Source organism: Macaca mulatta, chromosome 5, assembly GCF_049350105.2.
Source record: "Macaca mulatta isolate MMU2019108-1 chromosome 5, T2T-MMU8v2.0, whole genome shotgun sequence".
In the NCBI taxonomy this organism is placed as follows: domain Eukaryota; kingdom Metazoa; phylum Chordata; class Mammalia; order Primates; family Cercopithecidae; genus Macaca; species Macaca mulatta.
In genome coordinates, this window is record NC_133410.1 from 62,479,510 (window position 1) to 62,496,544 (window position 17,035).

At 37.5% G+C, this 17,035-nt stretch overlaps 1 protein-coding gene across 4 annotated transcripts in view; it reads right to left on the reverse strand.

Annotated features, from left to right (window-relative positions):
- The window catches only part of SLC4A4 (solute carrier family 4 member 4), a 430,044-nt gene that overhangs the window by 173,764 nt on the left and 239,245 nt on the right, over positions 1–17,035 (reverse strand). For all 4 annotated transcript variants that reach the window (XM_078003501.1, XM_078003500.1, XM_015138561.3 and 1 more), the window contains one exon: positions 1,298–1,374. In XM_078003501.1, the coding sequence (XP_077859627.1) occupies positions 1,298–1,374 (77 nt within the window). The remainder of the gene's footprint in view (positions 1–1,297; positions 1,375–17,035) is intronic.

A 17,035-nucleotide genomic window follows, 5' to 3' on the forward strand; every position in this document is an offset into this window, starting at 1 on the left:
CTCATATACAGTTTAAATTGCTCTAGATTACTTATACCTAGTATAAATGCTATGTAAACAGTTGCTATGATGTATTACTTAGAGAATAATGACAAGAAAAAAAGTGTGCATGTGTTCAGCACAGACACAATTTTCATTCTGTCCATGGTTGCTTAAATCCATGGATATGGAGGGCTAACTGTACAATTAGCATATCAAGCATCAAGCCAACTAGAACCATACTCTTCTACTATATCAAAAGACAAATGGTAAGTTAAAAGAGCAAGAATCAGATATTTGATTTTCTGGGGTGAGTTATATATTATAGTTTCCTCTTAGCAAAGAACAAAACTAGTGTCCATCATCACACAACTAGCCAGTTTTGGAATAAGTAGCAAGACCAGATTTTCTTGCTTCATGTTCCTTCTTCTTTCCAGTATATGCTACTTCCCCTTCAACCCTGGGGAAACAGTCTTGAGATTTCTATGATTTTTTAAATATGCTGCTTTCATTTCTTCAAAACTTTGAAATTTTTTAATTTAGGAGGCATCATTTTTCCGCATGCTATATTCTTAAAATACAATTTTCTTGCACAGATATTTACTCAGATGAAAGAAAAACGGCCCAGTTTACACCACATTCTCTTCAAAAGAAAGCAAACAGATATTCAAAACCTGATTGCTCTTCATTCAACTATATGTTTTAACAGACAAACAAATATATATGGTGCGATCTCAGCGCACTGCAACCTCTGCCTCCCAGATTCAAGCAATTCTCATGCTTCAGCCTCTGGAGTAGCTGGGATTACAGGCCTGTGCCACCATGCCTGGCTAATTTTTGTGGTTTTAGTAGAGACAGGGTTTCGTCATGTTGGCCAGACTGGTCTCCAGCTCCTGGCCTCAAGTGATCTCCCCACCTCAGCCTCCCAAAGTGCTGGGATTACAGGCGTGAGCCACTGTGCCTGGCCAGTATTTCTTTATAATTTTCCAAAATACTTTTTTCATAAGTTATCCCACTTAATCCCTAGAATAAACACAAGTCAGAGGTTATTACTATTTTAAAGCTGAGACAACTATTTCTCTAAGATTTTAATTGTCCAAGTGAATAAATCTGCAACAGCTGAAGTAGACTGAAATTTTTCCCTTGTGATTCCAGCTCCCTTCACACACTGCTTCTCCTTCTCCCAAGGAAGGTGAAAACTGTTGTCTGCACATAAAGGTCCATTTTAAGTGAAGCAACCATCACCTCTAATCCTTTCTCAGCATCTTTTAGATATACGTTCTCTTACATTTCAAAGAAGCAAGAATTTTTTGCTTACCTGGTCCTTCTCTGGTTTATCAGAAATATCATTCAGACTGGAGGAAGTCAGATTCCTATGGGTCATGGCTGGGCTACCTGGAAAAACACAAGTAAACTCTAATTAAAGACTTCTTTTCAAGAACACAAAGATTGTGATGGTATACTTAATAAACACTAGTAGATGATGATGGAAATGGTGATGATACTTTTAACCACTCTAGGATTCTTCTGAAGAGTTTTCCAGAGTCTAGGTTGGAGTACAAACATAGTTAAATGCAAAGTATATAAAATCCCAAATACCGTAGTTAAGACTTATTGCCTGGTTCAATTTCAAGGTAAGCTAAACTTTGAAAGAAACTTCTAAGACAATAAGCATAAAAATAAATTTGTTCCTGGTTTTGTTCACTCTTTATCATTGCCATTTACATACATGCGAATCTATCTGGTTTCCTTTCCTTTTCCTGTTGCCTGCAGAGAGCAGCTGCTTCCTCATCTTCAGCAGGGCTGACCCTGGATGCCAGGCCCAGACCTCCTCTCCCCGAGGCTTTGGCAGCCCTTCCTAGAATGCCACTCACTCCGATCCACCTGAAAAGTCTTGGTCGAAGTGTTCCCTTCTCTGGCTAACACTTGGATCAAGCATATTTCTCCTTAGTGGGCATCTGATTTAGAATCCTCACTCTTTGCCTCAATGTAGTGTTATCACAGGATCCCTTACTTCTCTGCATTTCCATTTGCCAGAATAAAATAAGCATATCCTCTTTTCCCCCTTAACGTGTTAAATCTCTTCTCCAAGTGAAGGGATGGATGTCATCGGAAATACTACATGGGAACCAATCTCCCTGACCATATAGCAGCTGCCAATATGGTTCACTAGTGATCCATCCAATGATTTCAGACACTATCATACATGAATAGAGAGGAAGGACATGTAGAAGAGCCACAGACTGTTTTCAAGTAGACCATGTTAATCAACAGAATATTGAACTTTCATTCTGCAGTTGGACCTGAAATTTCTAGACTTGCTAAGCAAAACAAACTAACTGTTCAAAGCCAAGACGTTTGACCCAACTGCTGCAGGGTGCTGAGTAATGCATTCATCCTTAATCCTCAATGATCTGACTCAGGCTGGTCTTTACAGCAAAAGGACAAGGGTTGAAAAGAAGCAACGAAGTTCTAACATAGCTTCACATTTGCTTCCAAATAATTCTTTAGATTACAGACTTTAATTCCTTCAGATAAAGACTTCAACATATAATTTCACAAAAGACTAAAATCTACCCCTAATAAGTTAATGCCTACATAACAGCAGCTCTTTAAATATAATTCCTTTTAACTACCAGATCAGAAAAATTGTAATTTCCTTGAACTGGCAAGACAGGATATTTTCCACTCTGTTGCATTTCATCGAGTAAGCATGGCCTAGATCTCTTAAATCTTTTACCTGGTTGGGTGTTTTATTCTAGGAAAATTTAAGCACAGGGCATTATTCAAAGGAAAATAACATTTGAAAATGTGCTTTATGTGCAAAATTAAAAGAACCCCTTTGCAGGGCACTTTTTCTTCCTTGAGCCACATATTAGATTTCTAGTGTCCACTCAAAACAAAAGACACTAGGTACAATCTTGAATGCCCCCAACTAATGCTGAGATTGAAACTAATAGAAAATGATGAGTACAGACAATTTTGCACTTTATATTTAAAAACAAAACCAGCTATTTGGACTAACTGGGTAAAAGTTCTGCCTGAATAAGTGAAGAAATATGAATTATACAATCCTAAAGCAATGAAGCCTTAGCAATCCTAATCATAAGTTAAAAATATCTTATGTAAATAAATAGGTAAGACAAATTTCTACTCATCAAATCATTTATATGTAAGTGGCAGTACTGAAATAAATTTAAGTCAGTTTTCCATTAAGTAATTTAAATTTCCTAGCCAATAGCCTAAAGTCATTGATTTGCTATAGGCACTCTTTATAAATACTGTAAAGGCACATTTCAGCCCAAGCGCTGTCCTAACTGCTGCAAAATCTGAATAGGTAGAAGCCAAATTAATGAGGTTTTCATTATAATGGTAATCTTGATTGATGTGACAGCTTTTCCAAGAAACCTTATATACCCATCATTCTTTGCATTTCTGAAAGACAGTGATAGTATGGCTATCTATATTTATACTATATGAGGAGCAAGAGAAAGGTGCAGGTCCAAGAAAAATGCAGGAATCAGATGAGGAAGAGAAGACTAGTATTAAGAAATAATCAAATCTGTTTCCTCTCCTAACTTTCTCTGATTCTCACTGATAAAAGTAATTAATATTAACAGCTTCACTAACGTTTAACACTGCAAGAGTCTGCTAGTCAACATTTCTATTAACTAAGCAAGATGATCAGCATTCTTCAATCTTTTTCCATCCCCCTCCCTACCAAACTCCCCATCCTGACTTCCCAAGACCTTGAAGCAGAGACAAATCCTTCCCAATGCTCTAAATCAGTGGTTTCTATAGTGAGGTCTCCACACCAGCAATATCCACATCACCTGTAGACTTGTTAGAAAGGCAGATTATTGACACCCACGCAAGACCAATTCTTTATTTTATTTTTCTCATAAGTGACTGGGGTACAGGCAGTATTTGGCTATGTAAGTTCTGTACTGGTGATTTGTGAGATTTTGGTGTAATCATCACCCAAGCAATATATACTGCACCATATTTGTTGTCTTTAATCCCTCACCCCCCTCCTACACTTCCCCTCAAGTTCCCAAAGTCCACTGTACCATTCTTATGCCTTTGCGTCCTCACAGCTTAGCTCCCACATACCAGTGAGAACATTAGACATTTGGTTTTCCATTTCTGAGTTACTTCACTTAGAATAACGGTCTCCAATCTCATCCAGGTCGCTGCAAATGCCATTAATTCATTCTTTTTAAGGCTGAGTAGTATTCCATCCTATAAATATACCACAGTTTCTTTATCCACTCATCAATTGATGGTTCCTCGATTCTGCAATTGTGAATTGTGCTGCTATAGTAGTTCTACTTTTAGTTCTTTAGGGAATTTCTACACTGTTTTCCACAGCAGCTGCACTAGTTTACATTCCCCTCAGCAGTGTAGAAGTGTTCCCTGATCACCGCATCCACACCAACATTTACTGTTTTTTGATTTTTTTGATTACGGGCATTCTTGCAGGAGTAAGGTGGTTTTGCATTGTGGCTTTGATTTGCATTTCCCTGATCATTATTGATGTTGGGCATTTTTTTCATGTTTGTTGGGCCATTTGTATATCTTCTTTTGAGAACTGTCTATTCATGTCCTTAGCTCACTTTTTGATGGGATTTTTTTTTTTCTTACTTGTTTGCGTTTGTTGTAGATTCTGGTTATTAGTCCTCTGTCAGATGTACAGAATGTGAAGAGTTTCTCCCACTCTGTGGGTTGTCTGTTTACTTTGCTGTTTCTTTCGCTGTGCAAAAGCTCTTTAATTAAGTCCCAACTATTTATCTTTGTTTCTATTGTATTTGCTTTTGGATTCTTGGTCATGAAATCCTTGTTTAAGCTAATGTTTATAAGGGTTTTTCCAATGTTCTCTTCTAGAATTTTTATAGTTTCAGGTCTGAAGTCCTTAATCCATCTTGAGTTGATTTTTGTATAAGTTGAGAGATGAGAATCCAGTTTCATTCTCCTATATGCGGCTAGCCGATTATCCCAGCACCATTTGTTGAAAAAGGCGTCCTTTCCCCACTTTATGTTTTTGTTTGCTTTGTTGGAGATCAGTTGGCTGTAAGTATTTGGGTTTATTTCTGGGTTCTCCATTCTGTTCCATTGGTCTATGTGCCTCTTTTTATAATAGCACCATGCTGTTTTGGTGACTATGACCTTTTAATATAGTTTGAAACCAGGTAGTGTGATGTCTCCAGATGTGTTCTGTTTGCTTAGCCTTGCTTTGGCTATGCAGACTCTTTTTTGATCCCATGTAAATTTTGAAATTGTTTTTTTCTAATTCTGTGAAGAATGATGGTGGTATTTTGATAGAATTTGTGTTAAATTTGTAGATTTCTTTTGACAGTACTGTCATTTTCACAATATTGATTCTACTCATCTATGAGCATGGGATGTGTTTCCATTTGTTTGTGTCATCAATTATTTCTTTCAGCAGTGTTTTACAGTTTTCCTTGTTGATGTCTTTTGCTTCCTTCATTAAGTATATTACTAAGTTGGTTTTTTTTGTTTTTTTTTTTTTTTGCAGCTACTGTAAAAGAGGATGCATTCTTGATTTGATTCTCCGTTGAGTTGCTGTTGGTGTACAGAAGAGCTAACGATTTGTGTACATTAATCTTGTATCTAGAAAATTTGCTGAAATCTTTTGTTAGTTCTTAGAGCTTTCTGGAAGAGTCTTTAGGGTTTTTAATGTAAACAGTCATATCATCAGCAAACAGTGGCAGTTTGACTTCCTTTTTACCAATTTGGATGCCATTTATTTCTTTCTCTTGTCTGATTACTCTGGCTAGGGACTTTCTGTGTTATGTCGAAAAGGGGTGGTGAAAGTGGGCATCCTTGTCTTGTTCCAGGTTTCAGAGGGAATGCTTCCAACTTTTCCCCATTCAGTATTATGTTGGCTGTGGGTTTGTTATAAATGGCTCTTATTACATTAGGGCATGTCCCTTGTATGCCGATTTTGCTGAGAGTTTTAATCAGAAAGGGATGCTGGATTTTGCTGAATGCGTTTTCTGCATTTATTGATATGATCATGTGACTTTTTTTGTTTTTAATTCTGTTTATATGCTGTATCACATTTATTGACTTGCATATGTTAAGCCATCCCTGCATCCCTGGTATAAAACCCACTTGATCATGGTGGATTATCTTTTTGATATGTTGTTGGATTCGGTTAGTTAGTATTTTGTTAAGGATTTTGGCATCTATGTTCATCAAAGATATCAGTCTGTAGTTTTGTTTTTTGATTATGTCCTTTCCTGGTTTGGGTATTAGGGTAATGCTGGCTTCATAGAATGAAATACCTTCTTTCTCTATCTTATGGAATAGTGTCAAAAGATTTAGTACCAAATCTTCTTTGAATATGCCTGACAAATTCTATCAACACTCTGGGTATGAGCGGGGAGGGTGGACACCAATGTGCATTTTAACAAGCCCTCCAGGGGACTCTGAATCATGCTGAAGATTGAGAACCACTGCTCTAAATAAACCAGTTATCTTAACAGTATCTATATTAGTCGGAATCTAAGTTGAAAGAAGTATAAATGTTGGAGGGATATTGCCAGAGAGGTAAGTCTAATAACCTTGCCCTCCTCCAAGCTACTGCTCTAAACTATCATATCTCAAGCAAATCATTAACTTATCATCCTTGTCACATAAACACACAAAGAGGTTATCTGGCTTTTCCTCTGAATCCTCGCCTATACAACCAAATAAACAATTTTGTTTTGGAAACTCACTGTTTAATCAGCCTTTTCCAGAAACATATCACTCAAATCCAAGAAAAAAAAGATGAGGGCCGAAAGAGATTATCGACCAGATTATACATGGGAATTAGAAATTTGTGTGTGGCTTTTTTGCTAACATGGGAAGGTGTTAAAAAACAGGTCCCTAACAACATTCTTGTGAATATTTTACATCTGACATTTCAGAAGACATATTGTCAGAATAAATCAGTGTTTTCTACTTAGATTTTGGCCTATAATGTAAACACATTATACTGCAATCCTGAGCAAGTAAGGATGCTAGAGAAAAATGTCGCCTTGCACCAAAAAGGTGAAATACAAGTGTACCCTAAAGTATGTTGCTTCTTGGGCAAGTGGTGATTCATTCACTCAAAGCTACAACCAATAGGCCCTTTCCACCTAAAATCCAGGGCGTAAAAACATCTTATGCTTGTTCTTGGTCCAAAGAAACTTTGTGTTTTTTAAGATTCCTTAAAACAAAAAAAAAAAGAAAGAAAGAAAAGCAGAAGAACCAGTCTCAAGTGCATAATCATAATTAATTTCCATATCACTATTTTCTGGCCATAAGAAAAAGAAAGCTTTGCAGAATCGCATTTTCAAGCAGTTTCACACAATCAGAAACAATTTCATTTTCAAAGTACCCACTTGGCAGGTACATACTGTTGCTATAAAAATTAATTACATTCTGTACTGAGTTTGAAAATCATTGTTATTCTTTAGCACACATGTAGCAATTCATAAAGTCCTTTGCAATTATAACTATTAGTTACAATAAAAAGGGGTGAGAAGAATCTATGGCACAGAAAGAAGATATTTGAATGCATACATATTAATGTAATATAATGACACATAAATGTCCTCCTCACCTCATACCTCCATAATGAGCCAATAGAGAACCCAGGGACAAGCTAAAACAAAGATCTCATGGCCTATGAAATAAATTGAATCTTTTTTATTCTTAATATTAAGTAACATTTGTAGCACAAAAAAAAAACTAAGATAACTTACATGTAATAGACATACAAGTGGATCTGCATGTTCTTGTCAGAATATTTGGAGGTATGGGTCTGATTTTCACTGTTTGGGACCATAAAACTAACAATGGCATTTCAGAATAATGCATGTGTTCTACACCCACATTGACTCACTGATGTTCTTTCTTCTCCCTTTGCTGGCATAACAAACCTACTAGAAAATGTCTATATTCAAGAGTAATGGTCAACTAATCTTTTTGAGTACTAGGTACCTGAACTCACATTATCTTACTTAATCCTCATATCAACACTGTGAGGTTAGTTTGATAATAAACAAATGAACTTCAAGGAGGTGAAGTTCATGGTCACATAGCAAGCAGTAAAACCATAATGGAAACATGGCTCTCATAATGCCAATCCCACTGCCTCTGAGAAGGAAACATCTCTCTGTGTTATTTGCATAAACACATAAACTTCATCACGGCTAATAAAGAGAAAATGTAATGTACAACCACAGAGAATATATTCTATTTTCATGCCAATTATGTGCAGAATAACATCACTAGAGAGGTTTAAGGCAGTTATGTTCCTGGTTTCCAACTTAGCAGTTCCAAAAATGGAGATGGTATTACTCTACTTTCTTATTTTCATAAAGAAAAGAAGGGGGGAAATATTGAACTCAGCCACTCTGTTTGCCATTCTAATTAAATACTTGTCACAAACCACAGCTCTGTGACAAAGGATGCTAAAGGCAACAGGAATATAATGGTAAAAGAATTACACCACATGCTTCTGAATGTCTTCATTCATAGCCATAGCCAAGTGTTTGTAAAATTCTACAATATATGTACAGCCTATTCTCCATTATTTCTATGTTAGTTTTCCATATTTCAGGTTACTTGAGTTCTAATTTCTTCCCATTTCACTCACTAAAAACAGGAATAAAATGGGACAAAGAGAACAAATCACTTAGGATATTTACAATGAGTTTGACTGACAAAGTCTAGAAGGAAGGCTAAAAGAGAGTTTGGAATTCTGTGAGACCAGTTTCCTAGTTTTAGATGGCAACAGGTTATTAAGAGCTTTCACCCACAAAAAAAAATAATAATAAAATAAAATAAGCATGTCATTATGGTCCCCAACTCACTTCGATCCCCCATACCCTAAATAAAATACAAAAATATTTTAAATATTAGACTAAGGAAAGTTATTATAAACATATCATTAGTCAGAAGGTGCCCTTTGGAGGAACTTCATAACTAAGAAAAAATCAATTTCGGCATTTTTACTTGTTTCCTTTTTAATTGTTTTGTTCTGTTTAAAATATTTTTAACATTTGTTTTTATTTTATATAACGTAAACTCCAAGAGCCTACAGGCAAGGCCCTTGGTTTGTCTTGTTTGTAGTTATAGCCTCAGACCTTGGCGTTAGTGGCACTTAATACTTTGTGAATGAATAATAGTAATGGGGTATCATTTTACCTCCGTTTGGAGTTACTACTATAAACACTACTGTGCAAAGTCCATTTCCTATGGAGGGAGATGCTGTGTGCACACTCCAAGAGCCTTCAGACTTGGACAGCCTTAGAGTAAATAAGTAAGAAGTTTGTAGCTGGCCCAGAACTAACAGAACTGAAAGACTCTGCCAAACTGGCCCAAAGCCTGTCGTTGAGCAGAGGGAAAAGAAGAAGCAATAAAGAGGAAAAAGAGAAATTATCTGTGAAGAAGGAATGAGGATATGAGGATAGAGGAGAAATAAGGCTGAGTGTCAGGATCTCAGCTAAAGGAAAGGAGAGCCTGGGGTAGAGAAAAGCTGGGAGAAACTAAAATAACTCAAAGCATTCAAAGCATATGATTGTCTTGGAAAGCGGAGCAAATGTGGAGAAAAGAAGACATCAAAAGACCCAGATAACTGTCAAAGTATGTGAGTAAAGTTGAAGCCAAAAACTGATGTCATTCCTAACGTATGGGACAAAGATAATAGAGAGGATGTCCTTATATGGAGAGCTGGAAGTGTGTAGAGGTCAAGTCACAGATACCTGCATCAATGAGGCTTCATAAATACTATCCTCTTATTTTAAAAGCCATTCTCTGCCCTTCGGGACCTTTGTTATCTATAATCCCCTTGATAATCTATTTAACCTCAACTTCGTTGACCCTGTTCATTCCTGTTTTTTAATTTTCTGGCTACTCTGCGGGCCTTTCCCAAGAGTCAGTGTTAGGTCTAATACATCTCAATATCAAATACAAAAGTTCCATCTCTTCTAATTCTTTCAAATTTCAACCAGCAAAAGCAAAATGCTCTAATTCATTGAGAGTCTTATTCTAATAATATTGCACTGGATACATCATTTTTATTGTGATCTAAAATAGGCAGCTTAGGCCAGGCATGGTGGCTCATGCCTGTAATCCCAGCATTTTGGGAGGCCAAAGCAGGAGAATCACTTGAATCTAGGAGTTCAAGATCACCCTGAGCAACACAGTGAGAGCCCATCTCTATAAAAATGTTTTAAGTGTTAGCTGAGTATGGTGGTGCACACCTGTAGTCCCAGCTACTAGAGAGGCAGTGGGGCAGGGAGAGGACTGTTTGAGCCCAGGAGTTAAAGGTTGCAGTTGGCTATGGTCACATCACTGCACTCCAGCCTGAGCAACAAAGCAAGACCCCAACATGAATGAATTAATGAATTAATGAATAAAATATAATAGGTAGCTTAATTTCTTAAAAAATATTTCACTCTCTTTCTCACACACACATACATTAATAGGCATACAAAATTTATACTTAGCTGAGAAAGCATTCAAAAGACATATAAAGACTGCAAAATTTACTAAACAAAAAAGTCCCTATAATGTACTTCAAGGAGTCTGTGGTCCCTGTGATTATGGTACTTGTGATTGCAGTTCTCTTCCTCTGTCTCATATTCACATACACATACATGAACACACATATATACATAGACACACACCCACGCACACACACAACATAAAATTATGAAGAAAATACTATTCCCTCCCCAAAATGTGATGAAAACATATAAAATAATTTGTGACCTTTTTATCTCCCAAAAGCAGTAAGAGAAAAGAATAGTACTTTCAGCAAGCCTATTCTAGCTAGTTAAAGGCTAAGAAGGAAAACCTATCAATGGTGGAATATAACAGAAGTAAATGAGCATCTCGCTGTCTTCATTCCAAACAGCCACTGACCCAGAGTGATTTTCACCAAATGCCCCTAAGCCAAGGTAAAGAGGATCTTCAGTAGGTTCCTGCAGCCACATCATTCCAAGGACACATACACAATGTCTGATTTAGATAAGTTTGATCTACTCTCTCTCTATATATATATATGTGTATATATATATATATATATATACATATGTAGACATCAGCTCCAAGACATAGTAAAATTTCACTGATTCAGATGAGTGGAAGAATTCTCCGATTTGATGAGGCATCCAAATTAAAAACACTTTAGGCTGGGCGCAGTGGCTCACGCCCATAATCCCAGCACTTTGGGAGGCCGAGGCAGGCAGATCACCTGAGTTCAGGAGTTTGAGCCCAGCCTGACCAACATGGAGAAACTCCATCTCTACTAAAAACACAAAATTAGCTGGGCATGGTGGCACATGCCTATAATCCCAGTTACTTGGGAGGCTGAGACAGGAGAATCGCTTGAACCCAGGAGACAGAGGTTGCGGTGAGCCAAGATCACACCATTGCACTCCAGCCTGGGCAACAAGAGCAAAACTCTGTCTCAAAATATATATATATATATACTTTAAGTAGGCTACTAATTCAAAATGGTAAACTTAGTACGTGACACAGTAACTGGGTTTATCTCCTCAACCTTCCTAGATACTTTAAAAATGACAGATTCACAAAAAATACTTTTTTACAAAAGTATAAAGCCACACCAATGAAAAGAACAGATAGAAGACCAACATAGACAAGAGACTCTGAAAACTTTCTGGAAGAAGAGCAGATAGAATAGTAGAACATGACACCATTTATGCTATTTGGAAATGTCAGTGTAAAACTCCATGCAGAAGGACATGGAGTTAAAAAAGAGAATATCTTCCCTGCAAAACTCTGAAGAAACTCACATTGGAATCTGCCAAGTACAGTGGAGGCAGGAGTAAGGGACAGGCTAGAAAGGATTCAAGGAAAGGGATGGATTCAAGAAAGTATAACACCACCCCTACTGGGCAGAATACCCAAAGCCAAAGCATTTACACTGCAGGGCTCTGCTAAAGAAGTATTCAGAAAGACCAGGGCAATCAGCACAGGTGTTTGTATCTCACAGCAAAGTCTTCTGAATTCTTGAGCTTACAGCACCCCTCAGAATTACGCTTCCTGCTTACACTAAAGCAAATACTCTTTTTGAAATGCAAATGTAAAACTGAGCACCATCAGTGGTTTTAGAGAGGAAGCCCAAGACTAAAACCCATACCTTAAATAAAAAAACACGCAAAAGAATTGCAAAAAAGAAATATCATTTAGAAAACTTGAAATGAAAATTCTAATCAGCTTTTAGAGATTTGAGAAGATACTGTATCCACAAAACATGAAGAGATAGCTATGAAAAATAGAACAAGGAAAAGATTTTAGACTAGACCAATAATTACCTTAAAGCCTATATGTATGAGATTATACACATAGCAAAACACAAAACAAAACCAAAAAAAACCCCTCAATACAACTGTTAGAAAATATTATAACAGGAGTCTTCCAAAGAGCAACGGAAGAGGGGGTAAAGAGCCAGAAAACATAAGAGAATAGATAAGAGGTCCAGGAACCCCATTATCTGATTATCATAGTTCTAGTAAGCCAGAACAAGGAAAATTGTGGAGAGAACATTATCAAAGAGAATATAATATCCCAGAACATTATCAAAGAGAATTCAAGAGCCCAGAGATAAAGGACATATTTCTTCAGATCACAAGGACACCTAGGGAAAAATAAAATAAACCAAAAAAATTTTTTTTAAATTCTTGTATGTAGATGAATAATTCTGAAACTTTTTTTTTTTTCTGAGACGGGGTCTGGCTCTGTCGCCCAGGCTGGAGTGCAGTGGCGCGATCTCGGCTCACTGCAAGCTCTACCTCCCGGGTTCACACCATTCTCCTGCCTCAGCCTGCTGAGTAGCTGGGACTATAGGAACCTGCCACAATGCCCAGCTAATTTTTTTTTTTTTTTTGTATTTTTAGTAGAGATGGGGTTTCACTGTGTTAGCCAGAATGGTCTCAATCTCCTGACCTCGTGATCCATCCACCTTGGCCTCCCAAAGTGCTGGGATTACAGGCGTGAGCCACCGCGCCCAGCCGAATCATTGTGAAACGTGTTAACACTAAGGATGAAAAACAAATTCAAAAGTGCTCTATCTAGAAAGGAAAAGCTATAAGAATTGGATTTTGGAATTCTAGAAGATAATGGGAACATGACTTCAAAGGACTAGAAGAAAATTATCTTCAATAAAGAATTCTATATGCTTCCAAATCATCAATTGAGTATGAAAAAAATAATATAGAAAAGCTGGGGCCAAAAAAAAACTCCAAAAAATTATAACCTTAATTTGTCCTTTTATACAAAGTTATTGACAGTGTGATAAGCAAAATGAGGGAATGAACTAAGAAAAAAGAGACACATGGTCTCCAATGCAGGATGACAATGAAAGTCCATGCCAGAATGTCCATTGTGCAGTGGTCTGGAAAGCAATCGGTCTGGTAAAGCAGACCACTGAGGGCAATGTAGGGAAGAGAGGAACTAATAGCAGGGGGAGATCTGCAAGGAGATATCAAGGGATTCTATAGGTGTATTAGTATCCTTGAGATATTGAAAGAGCTTAAGAATGTAGTAACGATAGGCAATATTTTAAATGCAATCTAAAACTCCACATTTAAGAAAAACTACTCAAAAGAAAATGTACTTACAGTTCATTACACAGCTTTAGAGTAAACCATATTCATATAGTCATGATATAAATTCTATTCATGTATTTCTAACATTAGAACAAACTGATAGAGAAAGCACAAACTTTATAGATAAGAGACAAGAACATAAATCTAAAGGCCGGGCGTGATGGCTCACACCTATAATCCCAGCACTTTCGGAGGCTGAGGCGGGTGGATCACTTGAGATCAGGAGTTCAAGACCAGCCTGACCAACATGGAGAAACCCCGTCTCTATCAAAAATACAAAATTAGCTGGGCGGGATGGCGCATGCCTGTAATTCCAGCTACTCAGGAAGCTGAGGCAGGAGAATCACTTGAACCCGGGATGCGGAGGTTGGCAGTGAGCCAAGATCACACCACTGCACGGGCAACAAGAGCGAAACTCTGTCTCGAAAAATATATGTATATATAAATCTAACCTATATTGACAATAAAAAGTACAAGCACCAATGACAGAAGTCTAGAAAGGAAGCAGCAAAAAAAGAAGCAGCAAAGAGTAGGGATGCTAACATCCTTTTTTTATTTTTTCTTTTCTACTTAAGAAATTTTTATTATTATTATACTTTAAGTTCTGGGGTACATGTGCAGAACATGCAGTATTGTTACATCGGTATACACGTGCCATGGTGGTTTGCTGCACCCATCAACCTGTCACCTACATTAGGTATTTCTCTTAATGCTATCCCTCCCCTAACCCCCTACCCCCTGACAGGCCCCAGTGTGTGATGTTCCTACATCCTTTTTTTTCACAAGGTAAGAAGTCAAAAGATGCTGTCAATATTTGCTACAAAAATAGGTTTTTGTATCAAATAATAAAAAAGAATAATAAGTTTACTACTTAAAATTACAAATGCAATTGATAATGTATTAGAAATAATAATACAAGCATATTTGAAGGAAAAAAGGTGTACAAATGAGGTAATTTTTTTCTTTTTTCTTTCTTTCTTTCTTTTTTTTTTTTTTTTTTTTTTTTTTGATGGGGGGACGGAGTCTTGCTCTGCCACCAAGGCTTGAATGCAATGGTGTGATGTGGCCTCACTGCAACCTCCTGGGTTCAAGCCCCCTCCTCACTGCTCTAGATTTATAGCTCACAAAACATGACTTGAGAAAACGTCATTCAGTTGGCTTCCTCATGCAGTAAACTCCTCAGGTCTTGCTGACTGCACATTCATTTAACTGATACACTCTTAGCAATCGATGACTGTAGGACACCCACAACTCTAGGAGTAGCCTCCAGAAAAGAAGAGCACAAACACCTCTGGACCCATAGTGCCTCTTTCACCCAAGCGGCCCTGAAGACACTGTAGACCACAGTGCTGTAAGTCTGAGAGAGAAGAAAGGTAGGGTACAACCTGTCCCATTGTGCACTTGCTCATACACTCATTTTCTCACCCTTGGAGAGACTAATTATGCAATTCAGCCAAAGTGACATCTAGGGTCCAAATGATGTGATAGCTTCAGGACCTCAAGTGATCCTAGAGTTACTCTGGAAAATTCTGTTCAGAGCTATGACAGGCACAACATTTCCTTCTTATTGAAAAGCCCAAGCTGAGCTGAGATGCTTGCAGTTCTTGGCTGATACTATGCTACTCCTAAATTACATCAAGTTATCTAGTTCTAAGAAGTCCCAATGGTGAGAATATTTGGCTCTGCAACACAGACCTGCCTAATACTACCTGCTGCAGGCATTATTTTTCTGACTGGAAGGCGACAGAGTGGGGGCAGTAGAGGAGAAGACAGTGAGCGTGGTGGTTCACACTCTCCTTTCTGGAGGGGGCTAATGGATCCATAAAGACATATATAAAAAGAATTATGCCAATATGTTATTAATATCATAGAAAAAAGACAAAGTAAGAAAAGGTAGTAAAATGGGAATAAAAATATCTTCTCAGGATGGTGTAAGGATTAAGCAAGCAAACACATGTGGAAGTGTCTTGCTCAGCTCTTCAATAGATGTTAGTTTTCCTCTCCCTTTGTCCTGCAATCATGTGCATAAATCCCTCTGAACTCAAGATCCTTAGGAAACAGTAAACTACATTTGCCATGGTGCGATGCCATATACTCACCATTTGTAATTTTCTAGTCCAAGGAAATGAGTTCAGAGAACTGAGAGGTTGCAGTTGTAATTCATATCCTGAGGTGGGGGTTGAAATCTTAAGCTGACTTAAGAAATGAGGACTGAGACCTAAATGTAGTTGTTATTCATCATACAGAGGGTATGTGATGACTTTAGGTAAACCAATACAAGAGAGCTTCTAGGAAAAATGTTAGATGTCTCACAGACTGCACAGGTCATTAGCAATTATTTACTTGAGAAACCAATGCAGTAAGTACCTCGCTTATTTACGTATATACATCACGGATGTAGAACGTTCTTTAATGATAATTTCTAATGTTCTCTTGAGGAAAGTATGGTCTTAGTTCATTCTAGTATCTGTCACTCTGGTTTGAAGGCAATATATACTTTCCTATATTTACTACTAAAGCAGTGTGGAGAATGAATTGGGTAGGAAAAAAAGAGCAAGTGGTAAAATATATGAATCACCATACAAAAAAAGCTGTGGGAATGCTTCACTGGGCCTAGTTATGCTGGTTAAAGATTGTTTAAGTCAGTGGGCAAAGGTGCATTTTAAAAACTTCATTTTCTGCTGAACCAAGGTAAAGAGAAAAGCAGAGAATGAGAAAGAAATTCATATCAGAATCAGTATCAAAACTTTGACTTCAGAAATTCCTCCAGTACAGCACTACTAGAACTTTCTCACAGCTGCACATTATCTCTGGACCAGGAACACAATACAGTGGGAACAATGAGTTTAGATACCCCACAGGGTGGGTTCTCTGGAGGCTGGGTATGCTATCAATGTGGCTCATAGAATCACAGAGTTAAAGGGCAACTGGAGCTCACCTAACCAACTTCTCATCCACGCAGTTTCCCTCCTCTAACATTATACATAGCCAGTCTCCCAATATCCATTTACATACTCTCAGTGACAGGAAGCCTGCCACTTAATGAAGTGATCCATTTCATTGTAATAAAGCTCATTTTTATGTGGTAAACTGCTTCAATATCCCAGGTAAGCAGCAGCATTTGCACAGACCAAGAAAAAGTACAAGGATTGTGTTCAGAGTGCCAACCCAAGTACACAGATGCTCAGGAAAAGCTAGTTTTCACTTAAATATGTATAGCTTCTATTAGTCGCCTTAGAAATAATGTATGTCTTCATATGTTCCCAGGCTTAGCTTGGATTGTTCATAAAGAGGCCCTCACCTTATCTTTTATAATCCTCTAGCACTGGAAAGTTGGTCCCTGCAGTCCTCATCCCTCCAAAAAAAAAAACTAGTGTACAAAGGTCCTTTGAAGAAAAAAACCCTGCTTCCTCATATAA